Raw genomic sequence first — 23062 nt, 5'->3', positions numbered from 1 at the left:
TGTATAAAACACACACACACACACAGAAAGAAACTATAGGGGGATGTCAAACACTTATCTTAGCTTTCCACTGGTCATGTTTGACACGTTTCCCTCCCCAGTTATGCTGACCTCAGGAGCACGGTATCTGATATTAGAGCATATTCATAATTTAATCAATAGTGTAAGTCAATGACAACAACCTTATTTTTTATAGGTGCAATTTATAATTATAGGTTTAGAAGGCTTCCTGATTCCCTGATCACTTTCCAAACTCAGCTACCTGCAACATTTAATTTTTAGAGAAAACACAATCCCTGCAAAAGATCACAGACAGTGGAGCGAGCAGCCTTGTAAAAAAAAAAAGGGGGGGGGGCAGGGAGGAAGAGAAATCCATAATAGCACAGGGTTACAGCGTCTAACTAGAAAGTACTCAATATTATTGGTGTGCTACAAAATTGAACTTAAACACATGAATTTTGCTGAAACTGGACTCAGAAAGGGATTATGGGTAACTGTCAGCAGGCAAGGTATCAAGTGTATCAAGTGAAGTATGTCATTCACATGAAGTGTCACAGTCACAGAAAAGATATTAAAAAGGCATTCCATATCTGGTAGGGCATTCCATGGTCTGAGTTTAGCTGGTTATCCAGGTGTCCTCTTGGAGTGGGGAGAGCAAGGGAAGGGAGGAGGGTGCAACACGTTGAGCTTTATCCATTTGCAACAAGTTTGTTGGGAAGCAGCAAAGAGCAAGCCTTCACTTGCTTCTAGCTGCTCCATAGATCCCAGAGCCCAAATGTCTGGCAAGGAGAAAGAGCTCAACTTTGCTCAGGATGTGTTAAGTCACAACATCTGTGAGGATCTGGCTATGTGGTCTTACTCTTGTTCACTGGTTTGCCTCCATTCATTATTGCAGACGCACTTGTGCTTTTACTGGGAGTCACCCCGGCCTTTGGCACTGTTTCTCCAACATCGTGCAAAGATGGTTCTCTGTACATGGCAACTAGTGTTTAAAAGAAAGAAAGACAAAAAGAAAGTTCATTGGCTCAGATAAGCAGTGGTAAGGGGCAAATAAATAAACATTTTCTCCCTTTCTAGTTGCATGGATCATGGGTCTTCAAACTGGACAAATCCTTAGAGGTCATCTAGTCTGACCCCCTTCATTTTTGGAGGAAGAAACTGAGGCCCAAAGGAATGATTTTTTCAAGGTCATACAAGTAGCAAGTAAGATAGCCAGCTTTTTTTTTTTTTATCTCAAGTTCCCCAATTTCAAAGCCAGCATGGGCTCTACTCCACCAGGCTGCCTAAAACATTTTATAGATAATTTTTGAATATTAAAGTTGTGAAAACTGGGCTAGCACCAGGTCTCCTGTCTCAGTCTTTTATTTCCCCCATACCAGGTGGCTCTCCTTTGAAAAGTAATGCCTACTTAAAGTTATATCTATATACCCTGAGGCTACCATCTAAGGTTCTTTCCATCTATATCTCTGAGAAACATACAGACAGTAGGGACTTCTTTTTGTGGAGATTTCTAGGTGCAGCCATTCATTATTATTCTTTTCCTTTCAAGTGTTTCAAGGCCATCACATTAACGATAGTGTGAAAAATCAGGGTAATCCAATATTATAATGAAGGAATCTGACCATAATTATGCCAAAGCTTTCCAGTGAACATCACTTAGTTTAAAATTTCTCCCTCCCCCCCATCATACTTGAACCAATTTTTAGCACCTGCATGGCATTTATTGTCATTCCTCACATGCTTTTAAAGAAGCATTTTTTCCTTTCTTTCTTTTTTTTTTTTTTTTGTTTCATCCTATACAAAGCAGAAAGCACAGTGTGAAAAGAAAGTGAGCGGGAAGCTGACATTTGACTCAGCTCTGAGAAATGTTCAGAATGAGCCTGGTGATGACGTACTTAATCACAATAGATGGAACAGTATCTGCCTCTTAGAAAGACATTCCAGGAAATACTAGGAAGGCACATTTCACAGTGACCAGTGGGTGGAAGAATAATGAAATACTAGAAATAATCTGCCAGCAGAAATCCAAATGAATCAGAGCTAGCCCAATGGGGCTTCTTGGGCTTTTGTAGGAATCTTTTGTAGGAAGTACGTACCCATTCAGTTAGGAAGCTGGAGTATTAAAGCTGCCTGGTTAATGGATGTGGCAGAATCTCCCTTTCTACTGCACTGAACCAGGTAATATTTCACCAAGATACAAGTATTACAACACTTAATGGAGATCAAAGCTGTGTTAACAGAGATGTCAAGGCAGTCTCACAGATTAATCCTCACTTAATGGTTTAAGGGGGACTTTGTGCTGCTGAATGAAGCTGGAATCCCTTCCTCGACTAATTAGAGTGGGAGGCAGAAGCATCAAAGGACTGATCTTGGTTTCATATGTGGAGAAGTGGTAGAAGAGAAATGAAGAACTTATAACATCTTTAACTAAGCAAATACTTAACTCCTCTTTAAGACTCCCAATAACATATTTTAAATCTTGTCCTTAGCTTTGGAAGTTTGAATTTAATTGACCTTTCCCCGGTACCCATATACAGCAGATGATGTTTGCCATTACAGCCCTTCCACATAATTGTTTGCAGAGTACTTCTATTTTCTAATTATTGGAAAATATGATAAAGGTTGGTGAACTCCTCCTGATGGACCTGTTTGTTGAGGGTATTGGAGTAACTGAATCAAATCCCAGGAAACTACAAAGTTTAGCAATGAGAAAAACTAAGTGGATGAAGAATGTGTCTTACATAGATGATGATATGCATCTGAATAATTTAGAAGTGCACATCTGTCAGTGCACAGATCTGGGACCAGCACTACAGATGGACCAAAAATGAAGTAAGAGCAAGAATGAAGTAAGAGAAAGAATGCAAATACTTTCAATAATACTTGGACTTCTCCCTGAAAAAAAAAAATTGGTTTTGTGAAACCTATTGTCTTCTGAAGATGTTACATGGCTATGGATGATGGACCCTATGAGGATGATTTCTGGAAAGACATGGGAATAGGACAAAAAATATGGAGGGGTTATTATCTCTACTGTAGGAAAGGAGAAAATACATGATATGGAATCTAGGTCCAGTGAAGTATGAGTATGGGTATAGGCTATATTTTTAGAATTCTCTTTGAGTAGAATACTGGCATCCCACCATCAAAATCTGACTTAAGAAAAGTAAAAAAGTTAACTTGTTTCCCCATTCTGCCTCTCTGATCAACTTCTTGCAGCCTCCTCATTCCATTTTGCTTCTCTCTCACATTGAGGAAAGAGTAATCTTTTCTCTGATCTATCCTGGGTAAGAGAGGTTCTTAATTGCTTGGATTTCAAAGAGCTTCTGAAATAAGACAAAATAAATAAAAGGAATTGAGACATTAACAATTCTCCAATTAAGCAGATCATAAGATCTTAATCACTGAGTGAAAATGTAACAAGTAACAACAAAATAGTGTAATTAGTGAAAACCCAGTCTTTTGTGAGTGTTTGGAATTGCCTTTCCGGGTGGGTAATACACAGCATATGCAGTATCTCTCTGCCAGGTTTCAATTGAACACATGGAGACACCGTGAATCTAGTTTCAACCATACTAATTCCCCTCATTACTATGAGGGGTCCTTTACCTCCCCTCCCTCCCTTATTATGCTGGAGCCAGTGTTTGAGGCCTACGTGCCCCACTTCAGAGCACGTCCAAATATAATCTGATGTTTTCCTTTTAGGATACTGTGCAATGATAAAAAGTCTTTTAATCCATTGCTGAGTTGGAGCTGAGTGTGCATATAATAAGGTCAGATGAATATTCTTTTGCTTTCTTCCCTAGAAATTTTCAAGGTAGGAGGTGTATTTCCAGCTACTAAATGGAGATGAGGTAGAGCTTTATTTCCCACTTAGCCACCATGTATCTATGACTGCATAGTTCTTCTGTTGCTGTTACGTTTCTTTTGCTCATCTTAGGTGAATAAATATTCTGAGATAAGGGTCCCCAGGTGAGTACTGAGACCAGAAACTCTATCAAAGCCATCCAAGATTCCATTGATAGCTCAGACCCACACCTGGGAGCAACAGTAGCAGTTTGTTAAGAGTCCAACTTAGTAGCAAAGAGGTCTAGCAATGGAATGACCCACCAGACAAGCCACTATGTCCTCGATGGAGCCAGTCCATCTAAGCAAAGGGGATGCTTGCCCATCTTTGATGGTACTCTCTGAAGTGAATATAGTGAGGGATCCTTGAAGGCCAGGTATCTAGGGTCTAAGACACATGTTGGCCCCATATATTCTTGATATATGTGCCTCTCTACCTTTGTTCTTCAAGTTTAATCCCTCTCTTCCCAAGGTACCTTGTGAGTAGGCGTAAAGGGAGTGTACCTTTTGATTTGGGGAGAATTGTTTTGTAGCTAAAGTTCATGCTATACATTTTTTTAAAGTAAATGCCCTGTTGAAGAAGTGAATTGATTCAGTGGATAGAGCACAGGCCCTGGAGTCAGGAGGACCTCAGTTCAAATCCAGTCTCAGACCAGACACTTGACACTTACTGCTGTGTGACCTTGGGCAAGTCACTTAACCCCAACTGCCTTGCAAAAAAAAAAATAAAAATAAAAGAGAGAGAGAAGTAAAGTGATGTCAACTGGTTCATTTTTGGGGAGCACATCAGATGGGGCCTATCAGTGACAGTATTAGAAGCCGTTACACCTTTGGGCAACCCTTTGTATTCTGAAAGAGATAGGGAGTCATTCTCCCTCTAGGGACCCAACCTATTACTGTGAGGGAGGAATGTGACAGTGAGCCTGGTGCTACATGCAAGTATTTAACTATTACAACTACATTTTTGAAATCAAGATTTCAGTGACTTGAAACTGAAAGTTCTGATGTACTTTTGTGAAATTGAGAATTGACTCGTCATTGCATATCAAATTATTCTACACAAGCATTTTGTACTGAAAAAAGATGTAACATGGATTTATAAGCAGGAGATACCCAACATAAATGTAAGGAGCACCTAGATTCCCTTGCTGAGTTCAAGTCACTGAAAAAATATGGCAGGTGTGATTGCTGAGCCACCATTAGCCATCTTTCAAAAATCAGGAAGAAAGAGAAAGGAAACAAAGAGTTTGAGGACAAGATCCCTAGATTTGAAAGAAGAAAGAAAGAAAATTAAACCTGCAAAGTCTAGACAAATGGTTTCAAACTCAGATATATCCCTGCTTCCACATAGTGACTTAGAAAAGCACAAATTAATATTATCTATATTGTATTGTTTTAAAATTTTCATTAGTTAAATATTTCCAATTCCATTTTAATTTGGTTCTAGCCACACTTAGTTTGTATACCACAAGTTTGATACCTGTGCTCTGGATCAATTAGTTTGGTTTCAGTTCCTGACAGAATTCTAAAATTATGATAATGATGGTAAGAGAACATGTAGGAAAAGGAAGTAATGTTATAAATATAAATTATCTGGAATTTTAGCAAATAATTTTGACCCAAAAAATCTCTAATGGTCTATTTATAGAAAAGATCAATAAATGTGAGCTAAAGGCCCGCATAATTTGAGGGATTCTATTTTTCATGAATAGTAAATAAAATTGATGTTTTCAAAAGTTGTGACCTACAGAAAACTAAGTAGCTATGTTAAGCATTGTTTTTGAAAATTATTTCAGTTTTTCAGTCTTTTACACTTTGATATGTTGTATTTTTTAATGGAAAACAGAAATTTGCTTTGGTGCAACTATTTTATATACTGTAAGAGAAACTAGCACATCGTTAGGATCTTTTGTTTTAAATGGCTAGATTACACCTTAAAACTGAAGGAAATGCCTAATAAATATTTCTAATTTCTGAATACAAGTCAGTAGAACTGATATTTTGTGAACTTTTCAGGATCTTAGTTTTCAAGTACTTCATTAAAACTTTTTAAAATGAGTATATTTGAGGTTGCCAAGTGGGAGACTTAAAATAACAAAAATCATTGTCTCAAAGGAAAAAAAAAAGAACTGAGTAGCGAGACCTGTCATTTAATGGTTTAGTGCCCATCTTGAAAGGTATTAAGCAGTATATCCCAGGGATTTATGCTGTTCAACATTTTTCTCAATGCCTGGCATAAATAAATATATAAATGGCAAGTTCATCAAATTTGTGGTTGATGCAAATCTGGGAGAGACAACTAATATAGTAGATGATAGTATTCAAATGTATCTTGAAAGTTCAGACAATTTGCTCAAAATAACTAAAATGACATTTACTGCTGTTAAAATTTTATCCTTGGGTTAAAAAAAATCACTCTTTTAAGTATAAGGTGGAAGAGGCAGGGCTAGAGAAAAGTAAAGTTAGACAAAATTCTGATTGTAGATGGACTGCAATTGCAAAATAAGCCAACAGTACGACATAGCAGCCAGGAAAATTCATGGTATTTTTAGTGGCCTTAAGAAAGACATTGTTCTACTCTTCTCTGACTACATCTGGAGAATTGTGTTCATTCTAGGAGCCACATTTTAAGAAGGATACTGATAGACTGAGAAGAGGGCAGCTAAGGTGATAGAGCTCTTAAGATTGAATCATATGAGAATCAGTTGGGGATATTTACCCTAAAGAACTGAAGAATTTAGAAGGGACAGAAAAACTGTCTTCAAGTATCTGAAGGGCTTTCACTTGGACAAAATATTAGATTTCTTCTCTTTTGTCAGAAGCAATGGGTGGAAGTTTCAAAGACACAAATTCAGACTCAAAATAAGAGAAAATTTTCTAAATAATTAGACCTATCCAAACGTGGAATAGGCTGCCTTGGAAAGCAGTGACCTCATCCTCCACTGCTGGAGGTCTTCAAGCAAAAGCTGGATGACCATTTGTCAAAGAAGTTGCTGAAGTCGGCTGAAATTGATGGGCACTGATGTACGCTCCAACTCTGAAAGTTTGCACTGCTAGAGATGGGCTTAAAATATAGATAAACTTCATAGGAAGGGACAGCTTTTCATTTTAGGAAAAAAGCAAGGATAGAACGCCTGTACTGGTTTGTATCCTCATTCGACAGAGTTGATTTTCTGCATAAAAGAAACACAAATCACTGGAACAGCCTTACAGATTTGAAATCCCTTAAAATCAAGTTTAACTTTGTAGTTCTCAAAACAAGTGCAACGTGGAAAAGAAGTAAATGGTACTTCTGATAGAACTGTCACTGAAAAAGGCATGTGTTTTTCTGATTAGTTAACAAGGCTCCTTTTTAGGACAGCTGTGCAGAGATATGATCAAAGACAATGTGTGATGTTTAACATGACAAATGACAAACAGCCTCTGCAAAATAATCTTAGCAAGATAAGGCATTTGTACCATTTTATATGAAGACTGGAAATGATCACATTTTGAAATTTATAATGTCCCTTAGCTCTACAAGGTCAGGATGTGTTCCCTAATCTTTGTCATGTCCAAGAAAGAAATTGCTATTTTAAGCTAGTTTATGATCTACATAAGCAGATAACAACAACAAAAACTGTCTTCTTCTTGGTATGTAGAATTTCCGAAGGCCCTTTCATAATGTAGGCTTTTAGATTTATAATGCATATCTGTTTTTGAAAATCACCAAGCCATTGTGACAGTGGAATAACTTTTGGCAATGAGAGGTGGAGAATATTTTTGGGTTAATGAATATAGTCCAAATATATACAAATATATATAAAAATATACATGTATATATATATAAATAATATAAAATAAATATATGAAAATAAATATAGTCCAAAGCATATTGACTACTAATACAATAAGCAAAATCATCTTTTGGCCCTACCAATAAGGGTTTTATGGTTTGAGCTTTATGTTTGCTTGCATAAATTCTATAGAGTTTACTCTGTGAAGAGTCACAGAACCTGGGAACTCCTGGTATGCAGGTCTTGAACCCCTCTTTTCCTCAGAGAACAGAGTAAAACATCAAATCCAGATGGTCTGAGAAGAGGAGGAGCTAAAACTTACACCACAGCTACCTCAGTTAACTATTTTAAAAATCGTTTTAATCCAAATATGAAAGTAATAATACCAACGTGAAACTTACCTTCCAATGGCTTGGGTAGAAAATGAGCTGCTGGTTTTGTTTTCTTCACTCGGTTTCCCTTCATGACTTGCCCTTCCTTGTTAAGACCCAAGAACCAGGCCCTACCAGATTCCTGTTGTCTGTACAGCATGGATGAGTAGATTACATAATAGTTTTCAAAAACAGATTCTTTAAACTTGCATTCAGGGGTAAAAAGTTCCTGTAGGGAGGAGGAAAAAGAGGAAAAAAAGTTATAGCAAGGAATGAGTGTATGTTCTTTTTTGTTTGTTTTTGTTTGTTTGGTTGGTTTTTGACAACAGAAAAGGTCTCGGGGTTCTTTGGTTCTAGAGATTGGAGCAGAAGACCTTCTCTTGTTGGGCATAAGATAGCTGAGATTGCTTAACTGGAGAGTGAATAACAAGAATATATAGATAGAGAAGTATAAAATACAGAGATAAGGTTTAGGGTTTTTACAATTTAAAAAGAATTATGAGTAAAAGAGAAAAATATATTAAATAGCATTAGAACTTACACAATAAAGGAAAGCCAATGAAGAATCCCTTTTATTCATTGAATATTCTTGTTATCTCTGTCCAATGAATTAAACACAAAGAAAGAAGTATTTGCATCCTCTCTATGAGCATTACAAGGAAAATGTTTTTGACAGGATTATATTTGTATTCTTCTCAGTCAATAAATATTAAGTGCCTACTGTATGCCAAGCACTAGGCTGAGTGCTAGGAATACAAAAAAGAAGCAAAAGACAGTCCCTACCCTCAAGGAGCTTATAATCTAAAGGAGGAGACAGTATGCAAACAAATATGTAAAAAATAAGCTGTACAAGACAAATAGGAAATAATTAACAGAGGGGAGACATTAGAATTAAGAGGGATTGGGAAAACTTCCTATAAAAGGTGGGGATTTTCTCTTTAAAGTTTTACTTTCATAATTCTTCATGGAATAGACAAATAGAGGAACTGCTTCATCCTGGAAGGTCACCTCATCCTTAGAAATATCTTGTTAGTACCGTCTGCCCTTGGGTATAATCTCTTAGATTATAGGATAAATGGAAGACACAGAGTTCTTTCCAGAACCTCCAATGAAGGAAGCTGCTCAGAACAGTCATCTTTCCATTTCCCACCAGTTTGCACACCTCTGGACTTGCCAGGTACCTTCTCTCTATCCCCCCTCCCTATTTAGTTTCCTTTTGTGTTACCTTCCCCAATTAGAATGTAAGCTTATCAAGGGAGGGACTCTGTTTGTATTTGTAAGCATTTAGCACAGGTAGTGAGTAGGTAATAATTACTTGTTGACTGACTAGAGGTGAAAGAATCAGAGGATCTCTGTAGAGCTGGAAAGAACAGAGATCATGTATTTCAGCCTCTTCATTTTACAGATGAGGAAACTGAGGTTCAGAGTTTCAACCACGTGCTGAAGGTAATGGTCAGAGGCAGGATTTGTGTCTCTCTCTGAGTCAACATGATGAAAGGCTTAGAGAGCTGACCTTGGAGTTAGGAAGACCTGGGTTTCTGCCTTTGGAACATGCTTGATATGTGACATTGGGCAAGTGATAACTTCTCCAAGCCTCAAGCAACTTTCTAAGTTTATAAATTATAAAGATGTTGACCTGAATAGGACAAGGACATTCTTCAACTAGAGCTCCCTATACTAGAGCATGAGGAATCTTGGGATTAATCCACATATATGACATGAAGAGTTTATGGAGGCTAGTTTCTACCTTTCACTATACCCATGAATTGAAATACTGATGAAAATAACTGTTGGTATCAATGATTTCAATGATATCAAGTTGGAGCAACTAAGTCAGGAAGACTCATTATCTTCCTGAGTTCAAAAATCTGGCATCAGACACTCACTAGCTGTGTGACTTTGGCCAAGTCACTTAACACTGTTTGCTTCAATTTCCTCATCTGTAAAATGAGCTGGAAAAGGCAACAGAAAACCACTCCAGTATCTTTGCCAAGAAAACCCCAAAAGGGGTAACAAAGAGTCAGACATGACCAAAAAAACAACTGAACAACAAATTAGTGATTCAGCCAATAAATATTATACATATATATGTACACATGTATATATACATGCATGCATGTATTTGTTAGGTGAATCATTGATATCAATAAATAATTGTATTATTTTATGTCATTCTTCATAAAAGCCAATTCTTATGATAAGCCGATAATGTAACTAGCTATGTGATGAGAATATCGAGTCTTTCTGCCTAAAGTGGTCAACAAGAATACAGGCCCAAGTACCTACGAAATTGAATGGTCAGATCCAGGGCATGGCTCTTGGGTACCTGAGAGGATTCTCATTGTGAGGTTCAAATGACTTAACACATTTAAAGTGCTTCTCAAACTTCAAAATATTATATAAAATTCAAAATTTTGTGCACTACTGGGTCAATATTTACACTATGGAAACTGACAACTTTTCATGGGCACTTCTGAATTCACTGCTTTCATATTTCCCATAAAGTAAATGCAAATATATCAATATTAATAAATCTAGCAAATATGAAATAATGCTATAGTCATTGGCTATAGTAATTTTTCCCTGTAAGAATATGGCAATTGTGTGGGTCAGTGAATAGAGCACTGGACTTGGAGCTGGGAAGATCTGAATTAAAATCTGATCTCAGGCACTTATTCTGTGAGTCTGGACAAGTCTCTTAACATATGTCTAACTCAGCTTTCCCATCTGTAAAATGGTGATAATAATAACACCTGTCAAGGTAGTTGTGAAGATAAAATGTAACAATATTTGTAAAACTCTTTGTAAACCATAAAATATTATGTAAACATTAGCTACTACCAAGGAAGGGGCAACTAGGTGGTGCAGTGGATAAAAAAATGGACTTGGAATCAGGAAGACCCATCTTCATAAGTTCAAATCCAGCCTCAGACACTTACTAGCTGTTGATCCTGGGCAAGTTACTTAACCTTGTTTGCTACAGTTTTCTTATCTGTCAAATGAACTGGAGAAGGAACTTGAGTATTTTTGCCAAGAAAACCCCAAATAGAGTCATGAAAAATCTGGCAGAATTGAAATGACTCAACAATAACAGCGTTACCGATGTGACTACTGTTGTCTATTACCATTACCACCACTACTACAGGAAAAGCACTTAAGGATTTTTGTTTTTGTTTTTTTGTCAATTTCATAACGAATCCTTCTGAGTGAGTATGTAAGACTGACCACCATATAGCAAACTCACCACTCATTAGCAAGGAAAATATTTCTTTAGGAAGAAGTACTGGGTCAGAGGACCTGCGTTCAGAGTTGTTGAGTTGTTTCAGTCATTCCTGATTCTCCAAACTCCATTTGGGATTTTCTTGGCAAAGATACTACACTGGTTTGCCATTCCTTCTCCAGCTCATTTTACAGATTAGGAAACTGAGGAAAAGAGAGGTTAAGTGACTTGGCCGGAGTCACACAGCTCACAAGTGTCTGAGGTCGAATCTGAACTCAGTTCCTCCTGGGAATGTTAAGCTTCTCTCTAGTTTCCTCCATTCAGTGCTTCAGACATCTTCCTGTTTAGTTATGCTGCTCCTCCTAGTAACAATTCTCAAGAAAAGGATTGATTAATTGCTATTATCCTTGTACTGACTTTATACAAATGAAGATTCTGACAAAAGCAGAACAAATTAAAAAAAAAAAGGATTGCAAGAAGGGGTCAGGATTTATCAAATTAGCCTGAGGGTTGATTCTGGATTTCTTTCACACTCCCTGGATGCTTTTGAATTCACCCTGATTACTTTCAGTCCTTACACAGATTGCCCTTTGCTCCTTTTCTAACTTCAGACTATAACAAAGGAAATGATAAGACATTAGTTTTGTTTGGCTAACTGCCTGTCCTGTCCCACCTTCCCTCCCCCTTATATACCATTTTATATTACTGGGTGTATGGAACTGGCAGTAATGAAAAAAACCTTCTGACAATGCAAATTAGCAACTATCTATAATTTAGTCCCAATGAGTAGCCTGGGGCACTGGGGGAGTCACAGAACCAGTATGTTTCAGATGCAGCAGGTGAATCCAGAGCTTCCTGACTTCGAAGCTAGGTTTCTCTGTCCATTAAATCATGTTGCCTGTTCACATACAAACATTTGTACCTAGCTAAATGCTATTATTGGCACCACAACACATACTAAACACGAAATTATCTTTTAAACATTTATTAAACATCCCCATATGCGCTTTAATACTGTGCTCACAGCTGAGGAAGATGTAACTTGGGGGGAAGAAGGCCCAGCATCAGTTTTCTGGAGGGTGGGATGATGAGGACCAGAAGGAGCAGGTCTCCCTGAAACCTTCTCCCTTACTCTAATCACCATTACTTAGTTTCTATCAGACTCTGGATGACCATTCTTGGCTGGGTGCTCATTCCTTTCCACCTCAAACCCCACTGAGTTTTGGCCCTTGGGTTTGATACCTCCTTCCTAATCATCAATGGTTGGAGACTATTTGTTCTGCCATTGATTCCCAAGGTTCACAGAGCTCTGGGAGAGCAGGGTACTATCTTTTTTTCTCCCCCCCCCCCCCAGTACTCTGCATAGTACTTGGCATGTGGCAAATGTTTAATATATCCTTTTCCCTTACATTTAAAGATAAATAGGCCCTGGTGGATGCTCCCAGGCAGCTGATGTTCTAGTAAGGCTTTTTTGCTACATTTAAATTCCATAGGAGTTATATTTTGAGAAGTCAACAGTAGCTTTTGTTTTCCTTTCAATAGAGTCAAATTAACAAACATTTATGAAGTGCCTCCCGTGTGTTTATGGGGGAAAGAATGTGCTATGCTAAGAGCTGAGGATATAAATGAAGACAGAAACAATCCCTGCCCTAAAGGAGCTCAAAATCTAATGGGTGTAGATAATATGCAAAAAAAAAAAGTACAAACAGATATATACACACATAATAAATCAGAGATAAGATATTGACATTAAGAAGGATCAGGGTATGTTTTGTGCAAAAAAAGTGGAATTTTAGCTGAGGCTTGAAGGAACCTAGGAGGTGCAGGTAAGGAGGAAGAACATTCCAGTCATGAGGGGTAGCCTATAAAAATGCATAGAATCAGGAGATGGAGGGTCTTGTGTGAGGAACTGAAATGAGGCCAGAGTCACTGTCAAAGAGATGGTGGAGGGAAGTAAGGCATAAGACTGAAAAAGTAAGAAGGGTCCAAATTAAGAAGGGCTTTAACAGAGGATTGTATAATTTGATCCTGGAGGTAATAGTGGAGTTTATTGAATATGAAGTGACATAGTCAGACCTGGATTTGGAATAATAAGGGAATTCCATAATGACTTATGGAGCATGTAACACTGTAAGTATTTGGGTAAGCATGGGGACAGAGGTTCTAGATGAGACCTAGCTGTCCTTAAATGGAATAATGCTCCAGTATGGTAGTTTTGTGTTTTTGTATTTGTAGTGGACACGACACGAGTCTAGAGGGTTTTCAGTAATGGATCTCTTCAGTCCTCTTTAATGATAATGGACAGGATCTGTGAAGTTCAAAACAGGTTTTTTACCATATGAAGTATGAACGTGTGTTTGTGTGTGCTAAAACCTTGTAATTTTTAAAAAAATACAATTTATCCCTCCTTGAGAAGCTATGACAATGGGAGGAAAACTTGAACAGCTCCTAAGAAACAGGTTGTAGCTGTCTTAAGAGGATCATCCTGCATGGGGTCATAGGGGGTCATCAGCATCAGAATGCTTCCCACCAGCAAATGGTTTTATTTTGTTTGTTGGTTTGTTTGTTTTGGGCCATAGGAATTCCTGTGGAACCATCTCCCAAAGGCAAAGAAGGGCTGTAATCTGTAGAATATGCACAGTAATGAAAAAATAAATCCTTAAAATATTGAAGTTTGATTGAAAGGGTTAGATGAACCCCAATCTTTCCCTCCGGGGGAAGGGGACTGGGAACTTTCCAAGAGGGGTGGGGGAGTTTTTGTTAGTGGATTCCCTTCCTGGAGAGAGACAGAGAGGTAGAAATGATGAGATACACAATCCCATGGATTTCTTGAAATACAAAGGAAAATTCCAAAAGCAAGAATAGTTGATACTGGAAGTAGACTTGAGCTAGGTCTTCATTGCTTGACCACACCATCATTCAGAATATTATTTCTGCCCAAGAAAATGTTTTGACCATTCTTAATTTTCCTCTTTTTCTAAACTTAATTCCTTTAGTTCTCTGACTAATACATTATAATCTCCCTTAGTCTAATCCCATGCCATACTTTAGAGGAAATCTTATAAAATGATGCCTGTACATACATTTGTGAGTCAGGATAAGTAAATGGAAGGCTACAAATCTGACATCTTCAGGAGACTAATACATACAACATACTGGCTAAAACTATACCTTCTAGGACAAAAAGATTAGCAGCTGACATACCTATTTGTCTTTTTTTTTTTTAACACAGTCCACAGTGACCAAATCTGTTCTTCACTATTTAGAAGATGACACAAAGGCAATAGATAATAGAAAACTATGAAAGCTGACATAGAGGATTACTCAAGAAAAGATGAAAGAAGCTAGTGGCTTTCTGGGTTTGGGTGTAGGATACCAACAGGCAGATAAGAGGCAGTCTCTGCAGATCCCTGACTATGCTTCTAATCTAACTCCTTGAAGCCATGGAAATATGCCTGGCGACTCCTTTTCCAGGAACTGTTTATATCCCCCAAGAAGAAAATTCTTACTACGACAATCATTGGCACTATCAAATGGCGTAACCTTAGAAACTCTGATGATTTTATCAGTGAAAATGAAATTAAAGAAGATGTGTTACCATTTGCTTTGCCACTGCATCCAAAGGACCATAAGACCTTTCCATTTGACTTGGAAATGAAACTTTCTATATGTATTATCTCCCAAAATGTTATGTGATCTTCTTGCAGACTGTCTCTCTTTTTCTACTTATATCTCTAGCATTTAGTATAATGCTTTGAACACAGTAAGCACTTAATAAATGCTTTTTCATTCATTCATCTATCCATCCATCCATCCTCCCTCCACTGGACCAAGATTTATAAAGAGTTAGCCCTAGAGTAGTGGAGGTTGAACTGTCATGCAGAGAAAATGAAAGATATCAGCAAATTAGGAATCCATTATTTCCCTCTTCTTATTTATGAATGATAGGGATAATAACTGAGCCTATCATTTCAGTGGTGAAGGGAACATTGTGGTGAGAAAACTCCCTCTTTCAATGCAGGTACACATCTTCTCTATAACATATTCTGAGAGAGCTGCCAAGAGCACTGAAAAGTTGATTTCCCTAAGGGTCATCTAGCCAATATATATCAGAAGTGAGATTTAACCCTACTTCTTCCTGGCTATAAGTCAGTCCATTAACAACAAGCATTTAATAAGTTCTTACTGTGTGCTAAGTGGTGGGGACACAAAAGGCACATTACTTCTTCTCTTAAGAATCCCAGTTATAGTAAAAAGTCAGAATTTCTTATAGCTAACAGAACATTCAGGCTTAGCCTTTCTCTTTTAGCAATTCTGGCACTAAACTCATCCCAAGAAAATGATGTGTGTTGTATTATTAAAGGTCTCTGTAGAAAGTAATTCTATAATCCCTTTGGCAAATGCGCAAGTGAGTGATACTGTACATTGGGTTTTCCTTTGTGTCTCCTCACAATTTCAGTCCATTACACTTGGTTCCATCCTCCATAGAAATGAAAAAAAAGCCACTATGTTTTAATACTCTATAATAGTGCTTTGTACCACTAAGAACAGTTATCAAGTCATTTGTGATCTTTTTTTTTCTGTAGACCAAATTATTCTGTTAAAATCTATGCATATAATTTTCACAGATCAAATTTTCCTAGTGCTTCAAAAATTTTGCTAAAAAAAAAAAGGGCCAGATTATTTCTGGGTTTTGCAAAGCTTTCAACTTTTGAAGCCCAAAATTTAACCAAGCATTTTTTAAATTTATTAGACACTGTGGTTGGCCTTGGAGATATGGCTACAATTAATAGCTCTTATTTATATACTTTTTTAAAGTTGACAAAGCACTTTCCTCACAACAACCTTGTGAAATGAATAGTTCAGGTATCATTCTTTCCATCTTACAGATAAAGAAACTAAAACACACAATGATTAAATCACTTGCCCAGGTTAAGAGCCTTAACTAGAACTGAAGTTTTAAGAGTCATTGGTATAAAAAAAGTCTTGTGCTTTGCTATGCTACAGTTCCTGACATCACTGAGTTTACAATCTAGTGTGTATATGTGTGTGTGGGAAGGTTTGACCTATACACAAATACTGAGAATGACTGTGGAGAATGGAATACAATAAGAACATAAGACAAGTAATAATGTTGTGAAGGGTCAGGAGAAAGAAAGATGGCTTCAGAGGAAATCAGGGATGCTTCCTAGAGAAGGTGACACTTAATCTGGTCCTTGATCAGTAGAATCTCAAAAATTAGAAATTAGGGGGGAGGGCATTGCAGCTATATGTACAGCATGAACCAAACACAAGTAGAAAGTGCTGATGGAGGCGTACAAAGACAGCATGCATTCCAATTTGACTGGAATCAGGCACTTTTAGAGGGCAGTAGAGGGAAGATCAAGGAGGAAATGTAGAAAAATTCTTTTTTGTTTAGGCTTTTGAATTACATAAAGTTAGGGGTGGTATTAAAAGGTTTTAAGCAGAGGAATAATATGTAAAAGAAGTCTATTCTGTTAAATATATGAAAAATGGATGAGAGGAGATATGATCCAGAAAGGTCATAATGAAGGCTTATAATACAGAGATGGCAGTGGGAATGGAAAGGAGGGTATAGAATTTAAAGATATTACAAAAGTACAATACACAGGATTTGGTTACATTCAAAAGGGACAGATAAAAACTAAGATGGATTGACTGTATGTGAACTTCATCAATCACTTATATTTATGCTGATAAGCTGAATTATAATTCAATAATATTATATATTTTTATTTCCATTTTTTCTATTAAATTTTTCTCTTTCTCCCCCATTGAAAAATGGAAAAACAAAATCATTGTAAGAAATTTAAACAGTCTAACAAGACAAATGCACACATTGGCCATGTCCAAAAATGTCTCTCATTCTGTATCTTGAATTTATCTTGAGTGTTTCTGTGAGTATTTGCAAGCTTAGTGTTATTTGGTTAAATAATAGCTCTGTGGAACAAGGTCAAGCAAATGAGACTAATTTCTGAATCTGTGTTGTACTGACTTCAGTTCATTTGTTTATTTTGAGATTCATTGACAACTTCTATATAGCACTCCCAAGCTAGTCTCTTTGTAAAGGAAAGCACATTTGCATTCTATATAATGGATTCCCCAACAGAACGATTGGCTCTACTGAGGTTATTTATTGAGTGCCTTACTCAAGGAAAAAAAAAGTTATTTCAACAGCTAGACTTGAGAATAAAAGCATATAAAGAGACACAATTTATCAGTGCTTTATTGTTCTAGCCCTGAAAGAACATCCTTTCCTGGTTTTTAGCTGGTGAAGTGAAACCCTCGAAGACATTTTATTTTTACTGTAATTATAACCCTGACCCCATGCACAGCACATTATATATACTTAATGTTTAATAAATGTTTTTTTAATTCAAATGAATGTAAGATAAAAATTTAGATCAGAATTATCATTTTAGAAAAATATTCAATTAGTAAAATATATATTGCTTCCCCCATTTTCTCAACATTAATATCTATCTTTCTTACTTTAGGGAAATATAACTGATATTACAAAAGATGAAATATTTGTAAGACATCCAGAAGTGAGAACAGCTAAGATTACAAATGAAAGCATGTTTGAGGTTACTATTGTTAAATACATTTTTAAAAATATAGACATTTATCAATTCTTAAAATAATACCACCTATAATAAGAACAGATGGTTCGAGTGTTATATAGAAGTTGGCAATGAATCTCAAAATAAACAAATGAATTGAAGTCAGTACAACACAGATTCAGAAATTAGTCTCATTTGTTTTACTTTGTTCAACAGAGGCTGACCCAACTTAAGAAAGCATGTTTCATCTTTAATACATCAAAATAAGAGTATCTGCCCTCATACCATATTCAATGGAACAGGTTTAAACACTTAGCCCTTTATTTCATTTGAACATAACAAAAACATCTCTTACATTCTTAGTCTACTGATCAGCATAGTAAAAACTACCCAGACTATTATTTTCCTATTGTGATGTATATTGATATATTGCAGAGGTAATAGTTTTCTAAAAAGGAAATAATAAAAATTGGAAAACATATTTGCAAAGAACTAGGAAACTAAGTGAAGGCATAGAAAGCAAAAGTGAATTCTCTCTTCTCTTCCCTTCTCCCACTTCTGTTTTCCTACTCATCAACTGAAGAAACATGGGAAAAAATAGAAATATATATGGCTATAACTGACATGCTGGCAGTCAGCCACACACAGCCTTAGCAGCAAAATATCTTCTATTCTCACCTGCCATTGTGGAGAAGGTTGGGATGATATGAGGGTATCATGGAAGGAGGGATGATAAATGGTACAAAATGATCTGCCAAATTTAATGCATTGGTTTCCCAGTTTCCCAGTGATACAACTCCACAACCTTAATCGTGTGATAACATTGTTCAATATAAGCTGTGTATAATTTTGCAGGGAATAGGGGAGGGTCGAGAAAAGATAAAATATAAGACCTTTAGTATTTTGAGTAAAAGGAAGTGAAATGAATGTATGACTCATTACACAGCCCAGAAAAATACTGCCTTAAGTCTTTAAATACTTCCCAGACCACTCAAGAAAACATTGTCACCAGTCAGCAGATGGACAAAGTGCATACAGTGAGTCTGGAAGCAGCCTTGTTTTTTCCCCTCACAAATGCCCAGAGGCTATTTCCAACAAGAAACTGATAATATCTCTGAATCAGATCATTTACACAACCTCAGTCCTCCAAAGCAAGGCTTTTTCAGATACTGTTAGTGATTTATATTTTGGTTATATCCATATTAAGCTGGATTATAAGCAGCTCCATGACAACATCACTGTCTGATTGAGTACCAAAGATAGTTTGTGCCTAAGGAAAATAATATAATGAAGACATGACCGTGAGATGTCTGATGTGACTAAAAGTTTCTGGTGGAAATGAGGAGAAGGGAGGAAGGGATAAAGCTTGGGAAAAAAAGTATAAGGTTAAGTTTATGTTTAGGACACAGAGAGAGGAGTCAATATTGCCATAGAAACATGTGACACTTGAGGCCAACCTCCTTAACTAACCATGTAATTGTAAGATCATAGAATTAAGAGAGATGTCAAAAAAATGGGGGACTAAAGAAGTACAAAAATAACTAACCTGTCCTTAATGAACTATACTAAAGTACTTGATTTCCAATAACTTCCAGGAGCCAAGATGGCAGAATAAGCAGTAAATCATAACTCTCCCATATTCACCTCCAAACAACCATAAAATAGTACCCCAAAACAAATCCTGGAACAGCAGGACCAGCAAAAAGAGGAATGAAACAATCTTTTAGCTTAAGAAACTTAGATCAGCAAGAAAGTTCTGTCTTGCTTGGGTAAAAAGGGAATAATGAAATCCAGGACAGGAAACTTCCCAGCAAGCCAGCAGCAAAGCCCCACCTCAACAAACCAGTGATAGATCCTGAGCCCACAGTGTGGTGGAACAGGCAAATGCCAACACCAGGACCCCTCAAGTGACTCAGCTTAGCCAGGGGTATGGGCAGACCAGCTCTGAGAAATGCCACATGCTTCAGCATAGTCCTGGGTAAATAAGTAGACACCAATCGTATGGGTGCCTAAGCAAACAGGCAGCTGCCAGCAGCCAGATTGCCACATGCTTCAGTGTGTCCCTGGAGAAATGCAGGAATACCCCACCAGCCTCAGCACATGCCAGACACCTCCACTAAGACCCTGGCTCAGCACCAGGTAAGTTGCCAGACCCCTATAGCCTTAAGAAGTGCCTACTCTTCCACCACCCACTCAGAGCAGCACCAGACACGAGGGTCCCCAGTGGGCCTTGGGGCAACATCAGTGTAGCACCAGGTGAAGAGCCAGGGCCTGCAGCCCCTGGCATAAGAAGCCTGAGACAATGTCGCTTCCACCCCAGGAGCAGAACTCAAATTTAAAAGAAAGGAAAAAGGCTGAAAAAGATGGGCAGACAACAACAACAACAAAGGAATCTGACCATAGAAAATTATTTGTGGTAACAGAGAAGATCAAGACAAATCAGAAGAGAATAACAATGTCAAAATACCTATGGGCAAAGTGCCACAGAAAATTAAAACAATCATTAGGAAATATTTTGCCCAAATATATATCAATAAGTCTGACAATCTAAGTGAAATTGATGAATATTTATGAAAATATAAATTACCCAGATTAACACATCAGGAAATAGAATGCCTAAATAATCCCATCTTAGAAAAAGAAATTGAACAAGCTTTAATGAACTCCCTAAGAAAAAATCCCCAGGTCCAGATTGGTTCAAAAGTGAATTCTACCAAACATTTAAACAATTAATTCCAATACTATATAAACTATTTGGAAAAATAGGTGATGAAGATGTCCTACCACACTCCTTTTATGACACAAATATAGTGCTGATACCTAAACCAGGAAAAGCTAATACCGAGAAAGAAAATTATAGACCAATTTCCCTAATGAATATTGATGCAAATAATTTTGAATAAAATAGCAAGGCAATTACAACAATATATCACAAGAATTATATACTATAACCATGAGAGATTTATACCACTAATGGAAGGTTGGTTCAATATTAGGAAAACTATCTACATAATTGACCATATCAATAACAAAACCAACAGAAATCATATGATTATCTCAATAGATGCTGAAAAGGCTTTTGACAAAATAAAGCACTTATTCCTATTAAAAACAATAAAAGCATAGGAATAAAGTGAGTGTTCCTTAAAATGATAAGCAGTGTCTATCTAAAACAATCAGCAAACATTATCTGTAATGGGGATAAGTTAGAAGCCTTCCCAATAAGATCAGGCATGAAGCAAGGTTGGAATTAGAATAGGCAATGAGGAAACAAAACTGTCACTCTTTGCAGATGATATGATGGTTTACTTAGAGAATCCTAGGTAATAAATTAAAAAAACTACTTGAAATAATTAACAACTTTAGCAACGTTGCAAGATATAAGACAAACCCATATAAAGCATCAACATTTCTTTATATAACCAACAAAGCCCAGTGGCAAGAGATAGAGAAACTCCACTTAAAATAATTGTAAACAATATGAAATTCTTGAGAGTCTACCTGCCAAGACAAACCCAGAAACTGTATGTACACAATTACAAAACACTGTTTACACAAATAAAGTCAGAACTAAACCATTGGGAAAATATCAGTTGCTCATGAGTAGGCCGAGCTAATATAATAAAAATGGTAACTCTGCCTAAATTAATTTACTTATTCAGTGCCACACCAATCAAACTACCAAAATTTTATTTCTAGAACTAGAAAAAATAACAACATTCATCTGAAAGAACAAAAGGTCAAACATATCAAAGGGATTAATGAAAAAAATACAAAGGAAGGTGGCCTAGCATACCAGATCTAAAACTATATTATAAAGCAGTAATCAAAACTATTTGTTATTGTAATATGACAGAAAAGGAAAAGAATGGGTGTTGGAGAAGATGTGGGAAAATTGGGACACTAATGTATTGTTGGTGGAGTGGTTGGTGATCCAACCACTCTGGAGAGCAATTTAGAACTATAAATCCAAACTCTGCATACCCTTTGATTCAACAATACTGCTAGTAGGTCTGTATCCTGAAGAGATCATAAAAAAGGGAAAGAGGATCTACATATGCAAAAATAGTTATAGCACCCCTTTCCATGGTAGCAAAATATCTGAAACCGAGGAGATATCCATCAATTGGGGAATGGCTGAACAACATGTGGTATACTAATGTAATGGAATACCATTGTGCAATAAAAAATGATGAATAGGCAAATTTCAGAAGAACTTGGACTTTTACAAACTGATGCAAAGTGAAATAAGCAGAACCAGGAAAACATTGTACATAGTATCAGCAACATTGTTTGATGACCAACTATGAATGACTCAGCTCTTCTCAGGAGCTCAATGATCTAAGACAACAACAAAGGACTCAGGAAGGAAAATGCTATCCACATCCAGATAAAGAACCGATGGACTCTGATGTAATACAAATTGAAGCATATTTTTTTCACTTACTTTATTTTTTTTTTTTCATTTTTTTTCTTTTGGTATGTTTCTTTCACAACTGTGACTGATATGGAAATGTTTTACACAATAGCATATGTATAATCTATATCAAATTGCCTACTATTTTAGGAAGAGGGAAGGGGATGGAGGGAAGGAAGAAAATTTGGAACTCAAAATCATATAAAAATGAATGCTAAAAATTGCCTTTACATGTAATTGGAAAAAATAAAACTATTTAAAATAAAAAAATAAAATACTTGCCTTTAATGTCCTTCTTTGAGTATAGTGAATAAAATCAATTATCTCATTGCTTATAATTTTGTAGACCTTTCATTTTATTAAATTGTTCATTAAGTCATTTAACAGAATGCTAAAATCATCTGGAGTATTCAGTTTGGACCATAACGTGGTAAGGTGATGTCTTAAACAATGAAGTTAGATGTTTCAACCCAGTTCCATTGGACACAGAAAAATCTCAAGATAATAGAAAAAGAAGGGAGTTAACCTCTGAGAGGTGTGAATACAGCTTTTCAGGCATAGGGAGAAGTTTCTATTGTCTAGGGTAGGTGTTCTTAAGCTGGGGTCCATGAACCTCTAAGAGTTCCATAGATAGATTTCAGCAGGTCCATGAACAATGAAGGAAAAAAAAATACACCTCTCTGTTCACTAATCTTTGATTCCCTTTGTAATCCTATGTATTTTTATTTATTGCATTTAAAATCATTATTCTGAGAATGAGTCAATAGACTTCACAAGAACACCAAAGAAGTCTACTTACCTACACACACACACACACACACACACACACACACACACACACACACACA

At 36.7% G+C, this 23062-nt stretch overlaps 1 protein-coding gene across 3 annotated transcripts in view; it reads right to left on the bottom strand.

Annotated features, from left to right (window-relative positions):
• Window positions 1-409: 409 nt before the first annotated feature.
• The window catches only part of FGF14 (fibroblast growth factor 14), a 796427-nt gene continuing 773774 nt past the window's right edge, over window positions 410-23062 (bottom strand). For all 3 annotated transcript variants that reach the window (XM_027854124.1, XM_027854126.1, XM_027854125.1), the window contains 2 exons: window positions 8024-8222; window positions 410-982 (listed from right to left, as the gene is read on the bottom strand). In XM_027854124.1, the coding sequence (XP_027709925.1) occupies window positions 846-982; window positions 8024-8222 (336 nt within the window). In that variant the 3' untranslated portion in view covers window positions 410-845. The remainder of the gene's footprint in view (window positions 983-8023; window positions 8223-23062) is intronic.

The sequence above is a fragment of the Vombatus ursinus genome, unplaced genomic scaffold, assembly GCF_900497805.2.
Source record: "Vombatus ursinus unplaced genomic scaffold, bare-nosed wombat genome assembly UNPS02010304.1, whole genome shotgun sequence".
NCBI classification, from domain to species: Eukaryota; Metazoa; Chordata; class Mammalia; order Diprotodontia; family Vombatidae; genus Vombatus; species Vombatus ursinus.
Note: the sequence above shows the minus strand (reverse complement) of the source record. Positions and strands in the feature narration are given on the sequence as shown.